The sequence below is a fragment of the Mustela nigripes genome, chromosome 14 (genome assembly GCF_022355385.1).
Source record: "Mustela nigripes isolate SB6536 chromosome 14, MUSNIG.SB6536, whole genome shotgun sequence".
Taxonomy (NCBI): domain Eukaryota; kingdom Metazoa; phylum Chordata; class Mammalia; order Carnivora; family Mustelidae; genus Mustela; species Mustela nigripes.
Genome location: NC_081570.1, coordinates 10,578,402 through 10,598,812, shown reverse-complemented (window position 1 = coordinate 10,598,812; position 20,411 = coordinate 10,578,402). Strand labels below are relative to the sequence as shown.

The following is a 20,411-nucleotide window of genomic DNA, read 5'->3' as shown; positions in this document are numbered from 1 at the left end:
TAAATGTTATGTGTATTTTACTACAATACTAAAAATGGCGAAGAGGCGGGCATCTGGGGGACTCCATTGTTGGGGGCCGGACTCTTGGTTTTGGCTCAGGTCTTGATCTCAGGATCAGGGGATCAAGCCCCGAGTTGGGGTCTGCGCTCAGCTCAGAGTCTGCTTGTCTCTCCCCCTCCCCGCACTTGTGCTCTGTCTCCCTCTCTCTCAAATAAATTAATAAAATCTTTTTAAAAAATGGCTAAGGGGAAGGGCCTCAGCCAACATCAAGATGCTGACCCGTGGCACTGCAGGACCCAAATCTATATCCTTGACTTGTCCTCTATGCTTTTCAGAGTAGACAGTAGTTTAATAGGGAGAGAGGAGTGGAGTGGAACTTAATATGGGACATGCATTTTATTTTATTATTAATTAATTAATTTGAGAGAGAGAAAGAGAAAGATCGCATGCACACGTGTGTGTGCACGGTGCGGTGGGGCAGAGGTAGAGGGAGAGAGAACCTTAGGAAGACCCCACACTCCATCTCAGGACCTTGAGATCATGACCTGAGCTGACATGAAGAGTCAGACGCTTAACCCAATAGTCACCCATGGGCGCCCGGAACATGCATTTAAAACAGTCTCCTGCATTTTAAATATCTTTTAAAAGTATTTAGTGGGTGCATAAAACACTGCGACTTCAACAAATTTGCTAACAGCAAACATCTGCTCAGTGACCCCGGGGCTTTGAGGAAGTCTCCCTGCGGCCCTGATGATCTGGAACCCTCCCTCAGAGCCAGTTCTCAGCCCTGCCTCGTCTGGAACTCAGAAGCCCAGTCTCAGGGCATGACCTTCTTCCTCCTCCCCTTCCTCTTTGATTCCTTGTGGCCTCTGCTTCCTTATCCAGTCCCTGTGGGCACTTCCCTTCACCTGCCCAGGCCTGGCTCCCCGCTCAAGCTCACCAGCTCCTCCAAGTCCGGCTCTGTCCCCATCTCCCCCCAACCCTCACACTCTCTCCACAAGTCGGCCCAGTCCAGCCATATGCTGCTCCCTTCGCGTCCCCCAGCCACCAGTCCCGGGTCTTTCATTCTACCTCATTAACAGCCTTCTGGGTCCTCACCTCCTGTCCCCTGCCAGACGTCCTCCATTTGCCACCTCCGATCCCCACTCACCTGCTCCCCCTTGCCCTCTGCCCCAGCAGGTCAGCCCATGTGGCTTTGCCAACGGGGGGATGGGCTCCTTGCCTCTGGCATCTGGCTGGGGTTGGTCAATGGGGGATCAGAGATCTGAGCAGGGAGGAGAGAGGTTGGGGTACTTACTCCCCTGGCTCCTGTCCTGTGGGGTCACCATGGGCTGGGTACACCCTCCCATCAAAAGTCACAGCTCCTGTTGGGGATCCAGAAGATGTAACCCCTTCAGCCTTCAGGTCTAGGGTGGGAACAGTCCCTCGCTCTTAGTGGCTCTGGGCACCGCCCCATTCTGGGTGGTTTCCTTAAGTCTGGCAGCCCTCTCTAGGAGTCCCTTGATGAAACGCACCTCTGTCACTCTACGCCCACTCTAAATGGCCTTCCGCTCCCTGCCAGGACCTGGAGTTCCAGCAGGGAGAGGCTCTCGGATATATGGCTTTCAGTGGCCTTCTCTCAGCCGCCAAGGGACTCGGGGTTGTCTTATCACCCCACCTCGTCTGGTCCCAGCACACGGAGGGTCTCCTCTTTGTATCTTCAGTCTCAGTGTGACCCCCTAACCCATGACCACGCTCACCGTCCTCAGAACGCCTCCCCTCCCCTCCCCCATTCCTTCCCTTTGTTGTCAAACTGCCTGGAGAGTGTTCCTGCCCACCTGAGCCCCCAGCCCCCGGCCGCTGTCACCCACGGCCTCCCCAGCCTCTCTGCGGCACTTAGTCCGGGGGAGGCACACGGCCTCCTGGTTAAGGGGATGAAGAGGCAGGAGGGCGTGGTGGTTCTCGGACTGGCTTTCGGGGTGGGGGCCTTGGTTCAAAGTGCAGCTCTCCTGCTTCCTAGTTGGGTGACCTTGGACACGTGACCTAGTCTCTTCGTGCCTCGGTTTCCTCCTCTGTGAATACAGACCCCAGTTAAAGAGCGCGGTAGTTATCGGTGAGGTATAAATGACATAACACATACAACAGCGCTCTTAGAACTTTGGCACATCGAGAGAATACCAAGCCACTCACTATTTATTGCTACGAGCAGGAGGACGGGCTCCGGGGTTGGGGAGCCTGCAGTCGCATCCCCCCCTCCACCAGCGGTGCAGCCTGGGGCAAGTCTCTGGCTTCTCTGCGCTTTCTTTTGGGGCAAAAGTGGGTTTCATATGCTGTGTTTCTCAGGACTGACAGGAGGTACTGTTTGGAGGAATTTTCAAGGTAGTAGGACGATGTTTTTAAAATTACATGGGGGGTGTGTGTATGTGTGTGTACGTGAGATCTATTTCTTTCTTTTTTTTTTTTTAAGATTTTATTTATTTATTTGACAGAGATCACAAGTAGGCAGAGAGGCAAGCACAGAGAGCGAGAGGAGGAAGCAGGCTCCCTCCCGAGCAGAGAGCCCGACGCGGGGCTCGATCCCAGGAGCCTGAGATCATGACCTGAGCCGAAGGCAGAGGCTTTAACCCACTGAGCCACCCAGGCGCCTCAGATCTATTTCTTTTTACCTTTTGGGTCTTGGCTGTCCCAACCCAGCCCCATCTTCCTTACCGCCTCAAGAGAGATGTGGTGCCGAAGTAGTGAAAACTGGGGTTTTCAAAAGAATACGGAAATTGAGGAAACAGCTGGGCTCTGGTGAGACAATGAGTCTGGGAGGAGAAGGGAAGGGGAGGCTTCTCTGGCTCCCTCTGTCAGTGACACCCTCCTACCTTGGTCTCCCTGGGGGAGCCCTGCGGAGGGGCAAAGCCTCAAGAAGAGGCTGGTTCCTGAAATCAGACTGCCTGAGCAGGGTTCCCAGGCCCCAGCTCACTGTGTGTGACCTCAACTTCCTCATCCGTAAACTGGGGGAAATGATAGTGCCTGCTTCGGAGGGTCGTTGATCATACGGATTAAATGAGTTAATATACGTGGAAGTGTCCAGAAACCCTGCCTGGCACAAAGTAAACCCTCAATGTGTTACCTATATGTTACTGATGTATTCCTTGGCCCGGCCGCAGCTGGCTGGCTCCGCTCCCTCTCTGATTTCTCCTGGACCTCCGCGCTGGGCTCCTCTCCCTATGCTTGCCCCCAGATTCCACAATTCCCGAGGATTCGAGTGCCGGCTCCCTTTCCTTCTCACTCCGTCCACAGGTGGGGCCACTGCACCAGCCCCAAAATCTCCGATGTGTATTTCCAACCCCCGGCTCATCTCTGAGCCTCTCGGTGCCTGCTGGCCCCCGGGGACTGATGCCCTCCCCTCCTGCCTCTTCCCGTCCCGTATCACCCCCAAGCTCACCTGCCACCTCTCTTCAGGGCTCCTGACATTGTCCTTACTGGTTCCTCCAAAAAGCTCTCAAATCAACCCCTAAGTCCACACTCTCCCCACCGCAACAGTGCAGGTAAGAGGTAGGATTAACAATAGCAGGAAGGGGGCACCTGGGTGGCTCAGTGGGTTAAAGCCTCTGCCTTCGGCTCAGGTCATGATCCCAGGGTCCTGGAATCGAGCCCCCCATCGGGCTCTCTGCTCCACAGGGAGCCTGCTTCCTCCTCTCTCTCTCTCTCTCTCTCTCTCTGCCTGCCTCTCGCCTACTTGTGATCTTTATCTGTCAAATAAATAAATCTTTAAAAAAAAAATAGCAAGAAGATGGGTCCCCCAAAGAGATCCATGCCCTAAACCTGGGTCCTGGGACTCTGCTCCCTTACATGGCACAAGGGACTATGCAGATCTAGAGGTTACTAATCCGTGATCTTAACAGAGGGAGAATATCCTTGATCGTTCAGGTGGGGCTAGTCTAATGCCATGAGCTCTTAAAGCAGAGCACTTTTCTGGCTGGAGCTGGGCAGAGGAGACAGTACAGGGGGTCAGAGAGATCTGAAGCATGAAAAACCCTTGACCCAATGCTGCTGACTTTGAATAAGGGGGCCACCAGCCTGGAATGTGGACAGCCTCTCTGGGCTGAGAGCCATGTTCACGGACAGCCAGCCCGCCAAGGGGACCTCAGTCCATAACCGCACAGGCTAAGTTCCACCAATCACCAGAATCCACCTGGAGGCCGACTGTTCTTGGAGACTCTGTCAGAGCCCCGGCCCACCAGCACCATGATTTTGGCCTTGGGTGACCTGGGGCAGAGAAACCAGCTTAGTCCACCCTGACTTCCGACATGGAGAACAGTGACGTCATCCCTTTGTGGTGTTGTAAGTGGAACACAAATACAAGAGCCAATGTTCACTGCGGTAGGGACAGCACCGGGCACTGGTCTGAGCACATCCCAGTAATTCGGTTTGATAACGTGGTCACTGTAACTGTCCCCACAGCACTGACTTAGACATGGCAGTAGGGGACAGCTGCACAACTTGCCTGAGACCCCACAGGCCACCAGGGCAGAGCCGGGCTCTGAACCAGCCACCTGGGGTCAAGGTCATGCCCTTGACTGCTCTGCTGCTCTGGAGCCTCTCCGCCTGCCCCTCTCCCACCCAAATAACAAAGACCGTCAGTTCCTCCCCAGCTTTAAAATCCTTTACCTGGACGGAGGCTGGGGCAGTGGGGGAGGGGCAGAGGTTCCTCTTCCAATGCTTAGCCTGGCTTCCATTTTCCATATTGCCACCAATATGCCATTTTGTCCTCTTCTTCCAGGGTCAAGTTATTCACCAAACATCTCTGGACCTTGGCATGCGCTGTTTCAATACACCTGGGGTGGCCTTTCCTGCTTGCTCTGCCTGGAAAATCCACAGGCTTCTCTTTTTTAAAGGGGCAGCTCAAGTTTGGTCTTCTCGGAGGTGCTCCCTCACCCCCAGACGGGATCCTGGTGGGGCCTCAACTTAACAGCCCCAGTGCTCCTCTAGGCTGGAAAAAGCACTGGGTCAACATTCCCTCCCCACACAAACCCCCCACTAGATGGCGCCGCCCCCAGCCAGTTTGCGGAATGATCGCAGGAAAATGCGCGGCACGTTTCACCTACCGTCCCCACTTTGGATTTCAGCGGTGGAATATCCCTAGCTCAGTGAACTATTTTTTCTTTTTTAAAGATTTTATTTATTTATTTTGTGGTCTATTCAGCCAGAGTGGCCCCACCCTGGTTGAACTGCCATTTTGTTGTAAAACTTAAATGGACCCCCCCACCCCCACCAGGGGAACTTACTTAAAAACAAATCCCGGAAACAAGTCCCAGGTAACAAAGTCCAAGTACAAGGGTGGGTCAGGCCAGGTGGAGGTATTCAATCAGTGGGGGTGCATACTGTCTCCTAGCTACCAAGGAGTATGGGCCCCCGCCCTTTGGGCACCTTTTGGGCGCCAATTCTGAACTAGGTGATAGGCTGGTTCAAATGTCTACTAGGGTAAATTATAATTCAATTGGTCACCTAGCATCACTGTGGAGTTTCCTGTGTGTTTTACAATCTCATTGGCCGCCTGTGTGTGGCCAGGCCCAACCACATGGCCTTTGCTCTATAAAAGTTAGTCTGGAAAGCAGGAAGGGGTTGTCCTCTCTGTAAGGGGTCCCCCGACCGGTCTGTTTGAGGGTCAGTCTGATTCCTGACGCTTGGCGCGAAATAAAGCGTTGCTTGCCCTTCTCTTTGTATCAGTCTCGCTCCTTTAATCACTTACCCATTATTGGGGTACCCAATTTTGGGGGGACCCAACAATTTGACAGACAGAGATCACAAATAGGCAGAGAGGCAGGCAGAGAGAGAGGAGGAAGCGGGCTCCCCGCTGAGCAGAGAGCCCAATGCAGGGCTCCATCCCAGGACCCTGAGACAGGTCCTGAACCGAAGGAAGAGGCTTTAACCCACTGAGCCACCCATGCGCCCCTCAGTGAACTATTTTAATATTCCAGTGAACTCACAAGGAATTTCAGATACTTAGATTTTTTTTTTTTTAAGATTTTATTTATTTATTTAACAGAGCGAGAGAGGGCACCGAAGTAGGGGGAGTGCGAGAGGGAGAAGCAGGCTTCCTGCCAAACAGGGAGCCTGATGTGGGGCTCGATCCCAGGACCCTGGGATCCTGACCTGAGCCAAAGGCAGATGCTTAACAACTGAGCCACCCAGCCCCCCCGCCCCCAGATATTTAGATTTTAGATGCTCCCAGCTAAATTTGCACCCAAGGAATGAGACTTTTCCTTCTCTAGAAGCACTGAGCCAGACAGCCTGAATCTGAAACTCAGCCCCACCTCCCCTGACCGGCTGTGTGGTTTGGCGGAAGTTCCTTAACCTTTCTGAGCCCCAACTCTACATCTGTAAATGAGGCTAATAATGATAATAACAGTTCCTACCCCATAGGGTTTTTTTCTTTCCTTCTTTCTTTCTTTCTTTTTTCTTTTTCTGAGGCTGTATTTTTGTAAACACACATACAGTTCACAGAATATATAGGAAGCCACGTGAGGTGCGGTAAACAGTGGAGAAATGCACGCTCTGGCTGTTTGCAATATTGTACTATTGGAGAGATTACGATCTTCTACCTTACTTTCTGTTAGAATGACTTCTGTCAAAAAACTGGGTTAAAACCAATGTCGGGGGGGTGTGAGGACAGCGGAGTCCTGGTGCCCTGTTGGTGGGAATGTAAAATGGCACAGCAGGGGAAAGCAATGGTATGGCGGTTCCTCAAAAAATTAAGGATCAAGTTATCATATGACCCGGTGAGCCCACTTTTGGGTACACATGTAAAGAAACGGAAAGCAAGGGCTGGAAGAGATATTTGTAGTCCTGGGTTCACGGCATTATTGACAATAGCCACAAGGTGGAAACCACCCAGGGTCCACAGACAGGCGTGTGGATACGTAACAGGTGCCGAAGACACACAGTGGAAATCGCAACAACGGACGAACCTCGAGGACGTGATGCTAAGTGAAGTCAGTGTTGTAAGAGGACAAACACTGCATGATTCTACTTAAAGGAAGGACCTAGAGGAGTCAAATTCATAGAGACAGAAAACAGTGGGTACAGGGCTTTGTAGGATGAAGGGCTCTGGGGATGGAGGTGGCGATGGCTGCCCAAGGTGACGGTATTGAATGATGCCACTGACCTGTACACCAAAGAATGGTTAAGATGGAAAATGTGTTCTGTGTATTTTACCATCTCAAAAAAAAAAAAAAAAAAAAGCAAGCAACATGGCATCAGCCACTTTCTATAAATTCCCTCCCCCCACATTGGAAGCTCTCCATCTGTTGGAGGGAAGGTAGACTCATCAGTTGCTGCAGAAGGGGGCCACTGGGGTGGCTCAGTGGGTTAAGCATCTGCCTTTGGCTCAGGTCCTGATCCTGGGGTCCTGGGATTGAGCCCCGCATTGGGCTCCCTGCTCAGCAGGGAGCCTGCTTCTCCCTCTGCCTGCCACTCCCCCTGCTTGCGCACTCTCTCTCTCTGAGACAAATAAATAAAATCTTAAAAAAGAATTTTAAAAAATTGCTGTGGTAGGAAGTGACCAATGAGATCAGCTCCAAGTTCCAGCTACCAGTTCTCCAACAGGGGAGAGGAAAGTTCCCCTGGGACTCAGGAGACCAGGTAGGTGAATCCCGGAGCAACAGAGCAAAGGGAGGAGCCAGTGGGAGCACAATCCAGGTGAGTAGGGAATGAGAACAGCAGATGGACAGGCAGTTACTGCCTGTTACTGCCTCCAGGCCCGGGTCTCTCTGTGCCCTTCCCCACAGAGACTGAGCAGGGTAAGAATCCTTATCTAGCCCAGGTCCCTCCTGTCACCTCATCTCTCAAAATGCAGGGGTTCACTCATAAGAGAAACACTAATGTGGGGCGCCTGGGTGGCTCAGTCGGTTAGGTGTCTGCCTCTGGCTCAGGTCATGATCCCAGGGTCCTGGGATGGAGCCCCGAATCGGGCTCCCTGCTCAGCAGGAAGCCTGCTTCTCCCTCTCCCACCCCCTCTGCTTGTGTTCCCTCTCTTGCTGTCTCTGTCAAATAAATAAATAAATAAAATCTTTTTTTTTTTTTAAAGAGAGAAACAAATGAAAACGACATGGGCGCTGGGTTTAAGGGAAGATCCAGTGAGTGGACAAGGCGCGCCGGGCAGCGCTGTCCAGTGCTGATAACCTGTGGTGGGCAATCCAGAGTCGCCCATCAGAGGGACAGATGTATGTGCCCTTTGGCCCAGCCGACGTACCCACATGTCTGTGAAATAATGAAAATAACGGGACAATCATGGCAGTCTTGTTTAATAATGATAAACAAGAGGGATGCCTAGGTGGCTCAGTTGGTTAAACTACTGCCTTCGGCTCAGGTCATGATCCCAGCGTCCTGGGATCGAGTCCCACATTGGGCTCCTTGCTTGGCAGGGAGCCTGCTTCCCCCTCTGCCTCTGCCTGCCACTCTGTCTGCCTGTGCTCGCTCTCGCTTCTCTCTCTATGACAAATAAATAAATAAATAAATAATAATGATAAACAAGAAGACGACATGGGCTCTGATGGGTCTTTTCTAAGGGACAGCCTGGGACCGGCAGATGCCAGGCAAAGGGACAAGAGTCATCTGGCTGTATGGGTGTTGGTGTGTCTGCTGGACCAGTCTTGTTCCACGACCCTCAGATCCCACCTGAGAAGCGACTGCCACGTGCTGGACTGTTCTAGCCAGAAAGGAGCCAGCTGGTAAGGGCGTTGTGTGCCCAGCCCGGAGAAGCAGGTCATTTTTGTCCTTCATTCTTTTCCTGCTACTACCCCCCTCCCCACCACGGCGCTGTGCTGACTTGGGCTGTTCTGTAGCTCAGTCTTCGAGGGGATGTGGAAACCCTCGAAGGGTTTGAGAGGTTTCCAAATCTCTCCAGTGTGGCCCTGTTGAGTTCTTGGGGAGGGGCGAGGGTGTCAGCTCTCCACTGTGGAACTCTCGCTTCTCTTTCCCTTAAAACAGAGTATTGAAATATATGCACCGCCCCCCCACTCCCCGAAAGGGGCTCCCACAACATCAGGAGGGAAGAAACACGGGTGGTCAAGAAGAGGGAGGAAGGGTCCTCAAGGCATCGACCTGGAAGCATCTATGGGACCCTGGTCCCCACCTGCACATGAGGAATGAATATAATGTGAAGATTCCTGGTCCCTACCCAGAACCCACCGGGTCAGAATGTCTAGGGGCTCATGTTTAAGGAGCACTCTGATACAGATGGAAAGTTCTACAATCATTGGCTTGTAGTATTTCTTCGTTCTGGAAGAACTGAGCCCCTTTCTCAGTGGGGTTTAAATAACAGCCATATCTAACTCTACAAATTACAGTTCACAAACCACAACTGATCAGACCAGTTAAAATTCACAAGATTTATGTCTTAGATGAGCAAGGCTGGGGCTTTCAAGCTGTGGAAAATGGGAGGGGGAGATTCTGAACAGAGCTCTTCTTTAAAAAAAATTAAATGTACTTATTTGAGAGAGAGACAGAGAGAGCAAAACAGGCACAAATGGGGAGGAGAGGGAGAAGCAGGCTCCCCACTGAGCAGGGAGCCCCTCGCGGGGCTCGATCCCAGAACGCTGAGATTGTGACCTCAGCTAAAGGCAGATGCTTATCTGACTGAGCCACCCAGGTGCCCCAGAACAGAGGTCCTGATTGCGAGTCCACAAAAGACAGCCAGAATGGTCATTTTAAAATCAAAATGCAGGGCGCCTGGGTGGCTCAGTGGGTTAAGCCGCTGCCTTCGGCTCAGGTCATGATCTCAGGGTCCTGGGATCGAGTCCCGCATCGGGCTCTCTGCTCAGCAGGAGCCTGCTTCCTCCTCTCTCTCTCTCTGCCTGCCTCTCTGCCTACTTGTGATCTCTCTCTGTAAAATAAATAAATAAAATCTTTAAAAAAAAAAAAAAATAAAATAAAATCAAAATGCATGTCTCCTCCCTTGCTCAAAATTCCTCAATTTCTTCCCATGCCCTTCAGATATGGTGGCCGAAGGAGGCCTTCTCATCTTTTAATTTCTCTCCCTTCCCACTCATCTGGACACATTCATTTTTCTCTCAGGCCCTTGGGCTCATAATATGCTCTTCCACCCCAGGACCTTTGCACATACCATTCCCCCTTCCCCTTGTCTTATTAAATCTTCCTTATCCTCCATATTCCTTTCCTTTAGAGATCCAACATGAAGAGAACCATACATGTCTTTGTGGGATTCTTTGACTTAATGTGTCTCTCCTGGCAGCTTTCTGACTACAGGGACCATGACTTATTCTACCATCACTTTATCCCCAGGCTTGCCTCCGTGCTGAGGTTCCAGGTAAATATTTGTGGAAGGAATGAGTGATAAAAACAGAAAGCTAGCCTGGTGAAAACAGGCTTCCATTTGCCGAGAGAGAAGCAAATTCCTTACAGGATAGAGAAAGAAGTCTGCAGGGCAAAACCCTGCAAAATCAATATGGACTTTTTCCCTGAGCCCAATGATTACGAGGGACTTTTATTTTCTTCCTTATATTGTGCTTTCTCCCAATTTTTTAAAAGAAGCATGTGATGACCTTCCATTATCGGAAAAAGTAAACGGTCTCAAAATCTGATGACATCAACAATCAGCACGATACATCCGCCTCGCCAGTGAGTCTGAATCTCCGGAAATAAGACTGTCTCTTCTTTAGGATTTACTCAGGTAAATGAAACAATCCTTTTTCTTTGCTAGACATAACCTCTGGGTAACCTTGAAGATGACTTTTTATTAATATGTATTTCTGAACTTTATTTAGTGAAATGACCTCCCGGGGTACAAATAACATAAACTATAAATTGGCTGTTGAATTAGTCCTCAGCGTGCCTCGTGGCTAATCAAGGGTGATTCCTCTCATCAGAAAAGCCCAAGGAAGTCAGCAGAGAAGCAATTTTCACCTTGTCTTATTTTACAGAACTAGAAAATGTTGACACATCCACAAGTTTCAATTTTTCAAAATGGGCCTGCGTCCCTGCAATCCTTTTTAAACAAATCTCTACTCCCAAATCCATTTAAGCTTTGGGAAGAGGATTTGTCTAAGAGAAGACAGAAGCGCCCATCAAAAGTCTGTTCACAAAACATTAGGCAATTCATGTGTCATCCGTTCTCTAGGGAGCCAATGTGAGCTTGTGCTTCTGGAAATGCAGCCGATTGCTTCATAAATCAATGTGACTGTGGCTGGCGGGGGTGACTTACTTCTTAAACCAAGTCTGAGGAGCAGTAGGCAGTCAATTATTTTTATACAGTGAATGCAACTCGATTTCCGTCTATATAAAAATTGTCCTCATCAGTACCTTTTTTCCATACAGCTTGTTAATGTCAGTGGCTCCCCATTTTAATCCTGTGTGCATTTAAGGAATCTTCTCAATCTCCATTTCATGAGCCCATGTTAACAATCATGGTGTCATTTACTTAGAATCATGTGCCAGACACTTTATGTACATTTCTCACTTAAGCCTTACAACAACCTCTGAGGTCAGTGGCTTAGAGACAGGGAACATGAGCTCAGAGAAATCAAGGAATTTGCATGGAGTCACACAGCCAGCCCATGACCTAATGAGATTCAAACCCAGGTCTGTCCATCTCTGAAGCCTACAGTTTTCTAACGCCATACTTAAGTTTGAAACACAGATCTCTGTTTCTACTTTGGCCAGCCATGAAAGAAGACTACCTAAAATCCGTCCCTAGCTGTGATAAAGAAGAATATGCAATTCTTTTTCTTTTCCCCCACTTTGTGCACTGAACAGATATTTCTGTGTCCTTCCTTGTAGGGAGGCCACATCATGGATAAGAACCTCAAGGGCCGGTCCACTGGGTTATTTTTGAATTTGAGAGTTTCTGATAAACTCAGAAAATTAGGAATAAGCAATTAATATAGGTTTATATTGCTTTGATCACTGCAGAGCACTGGATGTTCTGGCTAGTGCATTAAAACAAGAAAAAGGAAATTAAGGGTATTAAGATCTTTTCTGGGGCACCTGGGTGGCTCTGTGGGTTAAGCCTCTGCCTTTGGCTCAGGTCATGATCTCAGGGTCCTGGGATCGAGCCCCGCGTTGGGCTCTCTGCTCAGCAGGGAGTCTACTTCCTCCTCTCTCTGCCTGCCTTTCTGCCTACTTGTGATCTCTGTCTGTCAAATAAATGAATAAAATCTTAAGAAAAAAAGATCTCCTTTTCTGAAAGGAGAAATGCAAGTTTTTATTTGTAGATGGCATGATTGTTTATGTGTAAAATCCTAATAAACCTATAAAAGCTTTCTAGGGGCACCTGGGTGGCTAGGTCAGTTAAGCACCTGCCTCTGGCTCAGATCATGATCCTAGGGTCCTGGTACTGAGCCCCACATCAGCTGGGGGAGGGCCTGCTTCTCCCTCCTTCTCCCTCCACTGATCCCCTTGTTTGTGTACTCTAAGCTCTCTCTCTCTCTCTGTCAAATGAATGAATAAAATCTTAAAAATAAAACAAAAAATAAATCCTAGAAAGTTTAGTTATGGTTGCAAGATAGCACAAAAGCATACAAAATTCAACTGTATTTCTAGATACTGTCAATGAATATGTGGACACCATATTAAAAATATAATACCATTTACAATCATTAAAAAAGATGAATACTTAAGTGTATATCTAACAAAATGTGCACAGAGCTGGTATGCTAAAACTACAGAACATTTATGAAAGAATTCAAAGACACCCCTAAACAGAAAGAGAGACATACCATGTTCATGGATTGGAAAACAACAGAGTAAAGATATCAGTTCTTCTCATACTGATATATTGGCTTAAATATAATTCCTGTCAAAATTCCAACAAGATATTTTGTATATATAGACAGGCTTATACTAAAATTCACGTGGAAAAGCAAAAGAACTAAAATAGGTAAAAAGAAAAAAATTTTTTAAAGAAGGATAAAATGAAAGGAATCACTCTATTTGTGTGAAGACTTACATAACTACTGCCATCAAGACTGTGTTGTATAGGTAGGGGGACAGACACATGGATCAATGAAACATACAGGAAACTCAGAAATAGCTCCCACACAAGTATGCCTAAATATTTTTGACAAAGCTCCAAAAGCAATCAATGGAAAAAGGACAGTCTTTTCAATCAATGGTGCTGGGACACCTACACATCCACATGCAATAAAAAAGAACCTTGACCTAAATCTCATGTCATATATAAAAATGAACTCAAAATAGTTCATGGATTTAAACACAAAACCTAGAAAACTTTTAGAAGAAAACATATGAGAAACCCCTTGGATCAAGACTCGGCGATGTATTCTTGGACAGGACATGAAAAGCATGATTCACGAAAGAAAAAAATGATCAGCTGAAGCTAATCAAAATCTAAAACTTCTGCCCTGTGAAATATTCTGTTAAGAGAATGAAAAGATAAACAATTGGCCAGGAGGAATGATCTGCAAGCTCTGTATGTGAAAAGGGACACATATCTAAAATATTTTTTAAAAAACTCTCAAAACTCTGTAGTGAAAAACCAAACAATGTGATTAGAAAACGGGCAAAAGACATGAAGGGACATTTTACCAAAGAGGATGTGCACACGGCCAAGAAGCCCATGAAAAGATATCCAACATCACTAGCTATGGGGGAAATGCAAATGAAAACCATGGGGAGGCATCATGATACACCAGAACAGCTAAAATAAAAAACCAGTGATAATACCAGTTGCTGGTGAAGATGTAGAGAAACCGTGTCCCATACATTTGCTGGTGGGGATGTCAAATGGTACAGCTACCCTGGACAACAGGCTGGCATGTTTCTTTAGAAACCATACACTTCCCCTCTGATCCAGCAATCACACTCCTGAACATTTATCTCAGAGGAATAAAAACTTGCATTTACACAAAAACCTGAGCTCAAATGTTCATAAGTGGATTTATCTGTTAGAACCTCAGGTTAGAAACAATCAAAATGTCCTTTAATATGTGAATGGCTAAGCAAACAATGTTACATCTACACCATGGAAATATTACTCCACAACGAAAAAGAAACAGGCCAAAAACCTAAATGGATCTCAAGGACATTATGTTGAGTGAGAAAAAAAAAAATCAACCTCAAAAGGTCACATGTGGTATAATATCATTTATATAACATTCTCAAAATGTGATACAAGTCACAACAGTTTCCAAACGCCTCTAGAAAGGGCGAGAGGCCATTGCTCAAGCTGAGTACTTCAGGTGGCCCTTGGTGAAGGTCAAAGCAAAGCATCAGCTCCATGGCCCCATTTGGCTGGGGGGAGGGGATGTCAGGTAGGGCATCTGTACTCATGATCAGCAAAGGACAGAGGGTACATCACCCCTAATCTCATACTCATTTTCACTACACATGCTGGGGAGACCCAGTACATTCCGCAGGTGGTTATAGGTCTCACGTGGAGGGAAGATGTGGCTGTGAGCCAGAGGGTGGGCTTTTAAAGAGACTCAAGTCCACAGAACAGCAGGGGTGTGGAGGGGGTGAGATGGGGAGATTGGGCGGGACCAGTTCTTACCTCTAAAACAAGGTCTGAGTCTTCATGCCTTCCAACAGTAGTACTTTTATTCAGGACAAAAAAGCCTTCTGCGCTCTTTAGGTAGGCTTTCATACTCTCTGCTTTCCCTAGAGGTTTGCGGAAAAAAATGTTGTTAGGAAAATGCGATCTTCTGATTGTTCAGTGTCACATTTAGAACGGATGAAATGCACCGTCACGTTTAAAGGAGAAATCAGCAGAGGAGAAATCAGCAGTGGATAGATGGACTTTACAGTGTGGTCACAATTTCTGCAGATTTTTAAGACTCTCTTTTTGAACAGTGACATCTAGCGAAGATGAGGTTGGTCCGGATCATCACAAAGAAGACATTTTTTACAGAAGTCAGAGCCCAAACTGCCAGTAGCTTAAACACCCCAACGATGACCCTGAATTCCATGGATAATTGCTGTCTGCCTCCCATGAAGCTCAGGACAAGGTTAGTTCTCTGACACAGAAACTATTCTGTCCCATACTCCTTACCCACCGCAAACTAGCTCTGAAACTTTGGGTGTGTTACTTCTTCTTTCTCTATGCCTCAGTTTTCTCATCTGTAAAATGGGGTTAATGATACTCTGCACCCCAAATGGTTCTGTGAGGATGGAATACAATCGTAAATGAAGCATTTAGAGTGGTGGCCGCTATGCACTGACCACACATTTGTCCCATTATTATTATTATTGTTGTTATTGTTATAATAATTATTATGAATTTTGGGCTTATCAAACTCGGACCCAAGAAGTCGAAGCCTTCTACAGAGCTTCTGAAACTGCTGAGTCAATCATTGAGGGAATGGGCTTTAAAGGACACTTTCTTTGTAAATCACTCCATTTCTTCATATAATTAAGGGAAAAAGGGCAACCTTGAAAGGCAAACTATCAAGACTCAAGCTGGGACATACGTTCAGGACTCTGCCCATTGTTTCCCCCCAATTTTTTTTATGACAATGTCAGATACACAGGAAAAGTCAAAAGAAGTAGTTGGTGAACTCCTTTATACCCACCACCTAGATCCTACAATTGACACTTTGTTCGGTTTGCTATATCACACATCCCTCCATCTACCCACGCATCCATCCATTTTGTAGTTTGAGGCATTCCAAAGCAAGTTCTATACTGGTTTTTTAAAATATAAAAATCTCAGGGACTTCAGTAGGTTCCAAAGTGTTGATAATTCATATGATGCTTGACTTCTGATTTGAGGTATCTGTCCAGTTACACAGCAGAACATCCTCCATCTCAACACCATGTCCAAGAGCAGAAGCCTCTCTCTTTTCCTTTCAACAGAAAGGTCACTGAAATGTGAAGCTGTTGGAGTGGATAAAAACAAAGCTCATCTAGTTGTGGTCATAGAGGGTCTCGGGTCTGATTCTGCTTTTCTTTTTTTTTCTTTTTTTTTTTGAAGATTTTATTTATTTATTTGAGAGAAGGACACAGCAAGAGAGGGAACACAAGCAAGGGGAGTGGGAGAGGCAGACGCAGGCTTCCCACTGAGCAGGGAGCCCAATGTGGGGCTCGATCCCAGGACCCTGGAAACATGATCTGAGCTGAAGGCAGATGCTTAACCACTGAGCCACCCAGGCATCCTGGTTCTGCTTTTCATCCACATCCTCATCATCAGTGACTGAATCCCTCCTCAGTACCAGGCACTATTGTATTTTATACACATCGTTTCTTTTCCTCCTTGGAACAACCCTGTGAGGTAAGTATTGGTACTGTCCCACTTTACAGATGGCAAACTGAGACTCAGAGAGGTTAAGGACACATAGTAGCAAGTGTCAGGGAGACAGCTCTGAGCCTTTGCATGAAACTACTACACAACTGGCCCGCAGCTCAACCTCCCACATGTTCACTGCTGCTGGGTGGGGCAGAGTAGGCTGATGGTGGCTGGGGGTGGGGGGCAGGGGGAGGGACGGGGGAGGGGTGCATTGCACTGTCTCTTGACTCTTGGGACTTGTAAGAAAGTCCTTGACACCTGCATTCCATCCTCTGAAAGGAAGAAAAGACCCAACCTGGGGGTAAGAGAAATAAAAATAAGCCAGATAGTGTATTTTATACTTGTAAACTCTGAGAGCTATGGATACCTCACACGTATGTTTTCCTATAATGTGAAATACATTTTATTAAGTTCAGTGTCATTCACAGAAAGGGAGAGACGTTTCCTCTTCCCAAAGAACCATGCTCTATTGCTGTTAAATCACTTCAGTTACTCACTTCAATGGCAGAGGACCATGTTATCAAGCAACACATTCAAGCCTGATTAATCTGGAATGCAAACTTGGGAGAAATGTCTCTTCTGCAGGAAAAGCACAGGAAATGCCACTAAAAAAACCCCCAGAACTTGGATCGTGTGTATACTTGATTTTTAGCTCTCCCCCAAGATGTTCCCAAGGCTGATGACTTCTCTCTGCTCAGATGTCCCCCTGTGTGGCAACCGCCCGACCCCCCCTAGCTAAAGGCACCCTTGAGTCACTATTGGCATATGCCACTTGCTGTGTTTCCTTCCTCGTGCTTATCAATCTCTGACATTTTCTGGTTCCTTTATTTAGTTGTGTTTGCTGTTGGTTTTCTTTTCACTGAGATATATATTCCAGGAGAGCCAGAACTGTATTGTTTCTATTAAGAGATAATTCCTCATGGTTGCCTTGTGTGGTTGCCATTATGGAGCAAAAGCATTGATGAATTTTGTCCTGTGTCTTCTGCAAGGATCTGTAAGCTGGCCAGGCTAACTTCCTAGCTTGCAAGCAAGATAAAAGCTCAGACCCTTGGGACACCTGGGTGGCTCGGTGGGTTAAAGCCTCTGCCTTTGGCTCAGGTTGTGATCTTGGGGTCCTGGGGTCGAGCCCCGCATTGGGCTCTCTGCTCGGTGGAGAGACTACTTCCCCTTCACTCTGCCTGTGATTCTCTCTGTCAAATAAATAAATAAATAATCTTTAAAAAAAAAAAAAAAAAACAACAGCTCAGACCCTTGGCGGTTCCTCACAGCTTTGTTCATCACCCCATCTCCAGCACCTGGAGCCTTCTTGTCTGACATGTAGTAGATGCTCAGTAAACATTCGCTGCATGAATGAAAATGCAAATGACCCGGCAAAGCAAATCTGTGCAGCCAGCTGCCTACGAATCTTCCCATTCAGTGTCTACCCTGGATATCCTTTCTGGAAACCCTAAATGCTACCTGGGGTGTTTGGGTTGGACAGTATCTCTCCATCTTAATCTTGCCCTGCGCAGTCCACATCCTTGCCTGAAAGTAATTTGAATGTGTTAAGCTCTGGAAATTGGCTCTTACTGCCCTGAAGCACCAGGCCTAGTCAGAGCAAATCACCTGCCTACCCCCTGAGCACTCTGAAAGCTCAGAATTGGACTAGAGAAGTAGTATGTCTTTTCTGGGCTACAGGTCTTCAGTGGCCGGGGAGCTGCAAAGTTTCCTCAAGGAAGGGAATCAAGTCAAGGGATCTCTGACCATTGGGTGGGTGTTGTCCCTAAACCAAGGGAACCAGAGGGCACCTCTCCTAATCTCAGCTGTGTACACCAGTGGATATCTAAGAGCCGCATGTTTGGTGCCCAGGACGGTCCTGAAGCTCCTACACAAGCTACTTCTGGAGGCGGGGCAGGAGTCTGCATTTTCGGGAGGACCAGCTGGTGTTGGAGCATCTCCTCTGGGGTGCTCCTGGAGACCCGAGCCGGGATCGGAGAGGAGCTCCCAGGTGCCGCGCCTCCCCTCCAAGCTCTTGACCTCGCAGGGCCGACCTGGTCCGGTCCCAGGTGTCCGCCCGCTACCTCCTTCCTTGCCGCACTCACCTGGCCGGAGGGAGAAGCCCACGCTCAGTCCCTCGCCGAAACCCCGGCGGGATCGGGAGGAGCCCGGCCAGCTCCCCGGCGAGGCCGCCTGGCCGCGCTCCCGCGGAGTCTCCAGCTGCGGGCCAGCACCCCGCGCGCCCGCCAGGCCTGTGTACGCGCGTCGTCATGGCAACGCCGCCGGGCCGGTGAGGGGCGTGGCCTGCGCGGCGTGGCGGGGAGAGGGGCGGGGGCGGACGCGGAGGGGAGGAGGACCGGGGGCGGGGGCGGGGCGCCAGACACGCCCCCGAGGATCCCAGCCCTCTGCCGCGCCCCGCAGCATCCCCCCACCGCCCCGCCGCCTGTCGCTTAGGGATGCCCAGGCCCATTTCACAGATGAGGAAACGGAGGCGTAGAGGTCCCAGAAATAGCCGGCGGTTGTCCAGCAAGGAAGGAGCAGACTCGAGAGTCCTTCCTTCCGACTCTCCTTTGCTCTAGGCTGCGTGCGTGGAGGAGGTGGGGGCGGGGGGATGGAGCTGAACCAGGAGAAGCTTAGAGGTTTGAACCCCCTGCCCCACCGGGATCGCTACCCCTCTGAGTTGCAGCAAATCGAGTAAGCTGGGATGGGGTCGGGGGACCAGCACTTCTGGGGGTGGGGCCGGGAGAGGATGGGGTGGAAGAGTTTTGAAAGAATGAGGGTTTTTTTATGTGCTGGGGAAAGGATCCCCCCCCCCATTCTTGTTCTTCCTTGTCAAAACTGACGTTTATCCGGCCATTTGTGTTTTGGTTTTTGGTTTCCCCTATCTCTACAAACATCTGAGTCCCCAGAGTTGACCCGCATCAGTCTTGTCCTTGGAACCCCCACCATGGGCATAGAACTTGGGGAGAAGCTGTGTGGAGAAAACATGCAAATCTCAACCATCTCCCACCACCCCCATGTCCCCTTCTACCTGCGAGCACAGCAGCCCAGCTGGGTACCTACCTAGAGAATGCTTCCCTTCCCTGGCAGGAGATGATGGCCAGCAAGGTGCCCCCAGAAAAACTCAAAAGCATTTAAGAAAGATGAAATGTGGCAGAGTCTATCTTAGTCAATCAGAACAAGATCTAAGAGAGAACTCATGGAAATGGACATAGTGAAGATGCTCAAACATGCCTAGAGGCTTTTTAGAAATGCAGATTCCCAGGCACAGACAGGCCCTCACACAGGGTAGAAGGTTCTGCTTGGGGTTAGTGCCCCACAATCAGAAAGAACCTAGGCATAAAGTTAGGAATTGACCACAGAAACTGGGGCCTGAGTAATAATAGCTTCAAGGGACAGGGAGGGTTAGGCTCAACTTCCTAGTGCCTTTCTGCCTCAGGGCCTTTGCACCTACCATTTCCCCGTCCCTACAAAGCAGTTCTACCAGGGATCTCCTTTGCCTCCATAAGATTTTTACTTGAATACTGCTCTATTTCAAATTCTTTTTAAAAATCCAGTATGCAAGGAAGAGCAACAAGAACAACAAAACAAAACAAAACAAAACAAAAATCTCCACACTTTCTCGCTCTTCTCATTTGATCGCTTATTCTCTAACATCCAATTTGATTTATCTCATTCATCTGTCTCCCTGCCCCACCCTCCAGAGAAACTAAGCTCCAGGAGGGCAGGGAGTTTCTTTTTTGTTTAGTTCACTGCTGGATCAAGTACCTAGAACAGTGCCTGAGTGAATGAGTTGGGGGAAGCGGGGAGCCCCTGACACTCACCCACAGCCTGGCTTCCTACCTTCTTGGACTGCTGTGCTGATCTGTCCTGATCCCAGGACATGTTTTCTCTAGCCAGCTGCCCAGACCTGGACCTCCCCCTCCACACCTGATTTAGCCCCCTTCTTGTCCCCAGCATGAGTGGGGACAAGAGGATGCAAACTTGCTTACTGCCAGGCAGACCCTAACGGAAGCCAGGCTGGCCATGAGCCGGAGCAGCCCGTGGCCCCAGACAATTTTTGAGAGGTCCTATGTGGCCTGTAGCCCATCCCACTAAAGAATATGAAACTGAGAGCAAAGCTGGCATTCAGACCCATAGAGCAGAAACTCCTAAATCTTGATTGGACTCCCCTTCCCCCAAATGCCACACTGTTATCTCCAAGGGT

General features: G+C 48.6%; 1 protein-coding gene across 2 annotated transcripts in view; it reads right to left on the bottom strand.

The window, feature by feature from the left end:
• Positions 1-18,443, bottom strand: part of FHAD1 (forkhead associated phosphopeptide binding domain 1) — a 129,535-nt gene extending 111,092 nt beyond the window's left edge. The window contains exons 1-2 of one of the 2 annotated variants that reach the window (XM_059376203.1): positions 18,310-18,443; positions 14,498-14,604 (exon numbers count right to left, since the gene is read on the bottom strand). In XM_059376203.1, the coding sequence (XP_059232186.1) occupies positions 14,498-14,590 (93 nt within the window). In that variant the 5' untranslated portion in view covers positions 14,591-14,604; positions 18,310-18,443. Of the gene's footprint in view, positions 1-4,638; positions 5,007-14,497; positions 14,605-18,309 lie in introns of those variants that run through there. The other variant, XM_059376206.1, reaches the window with a different exon arrangement.
• Positions 18,444-20,411: the final 1,968 nt, after the last annotated feature.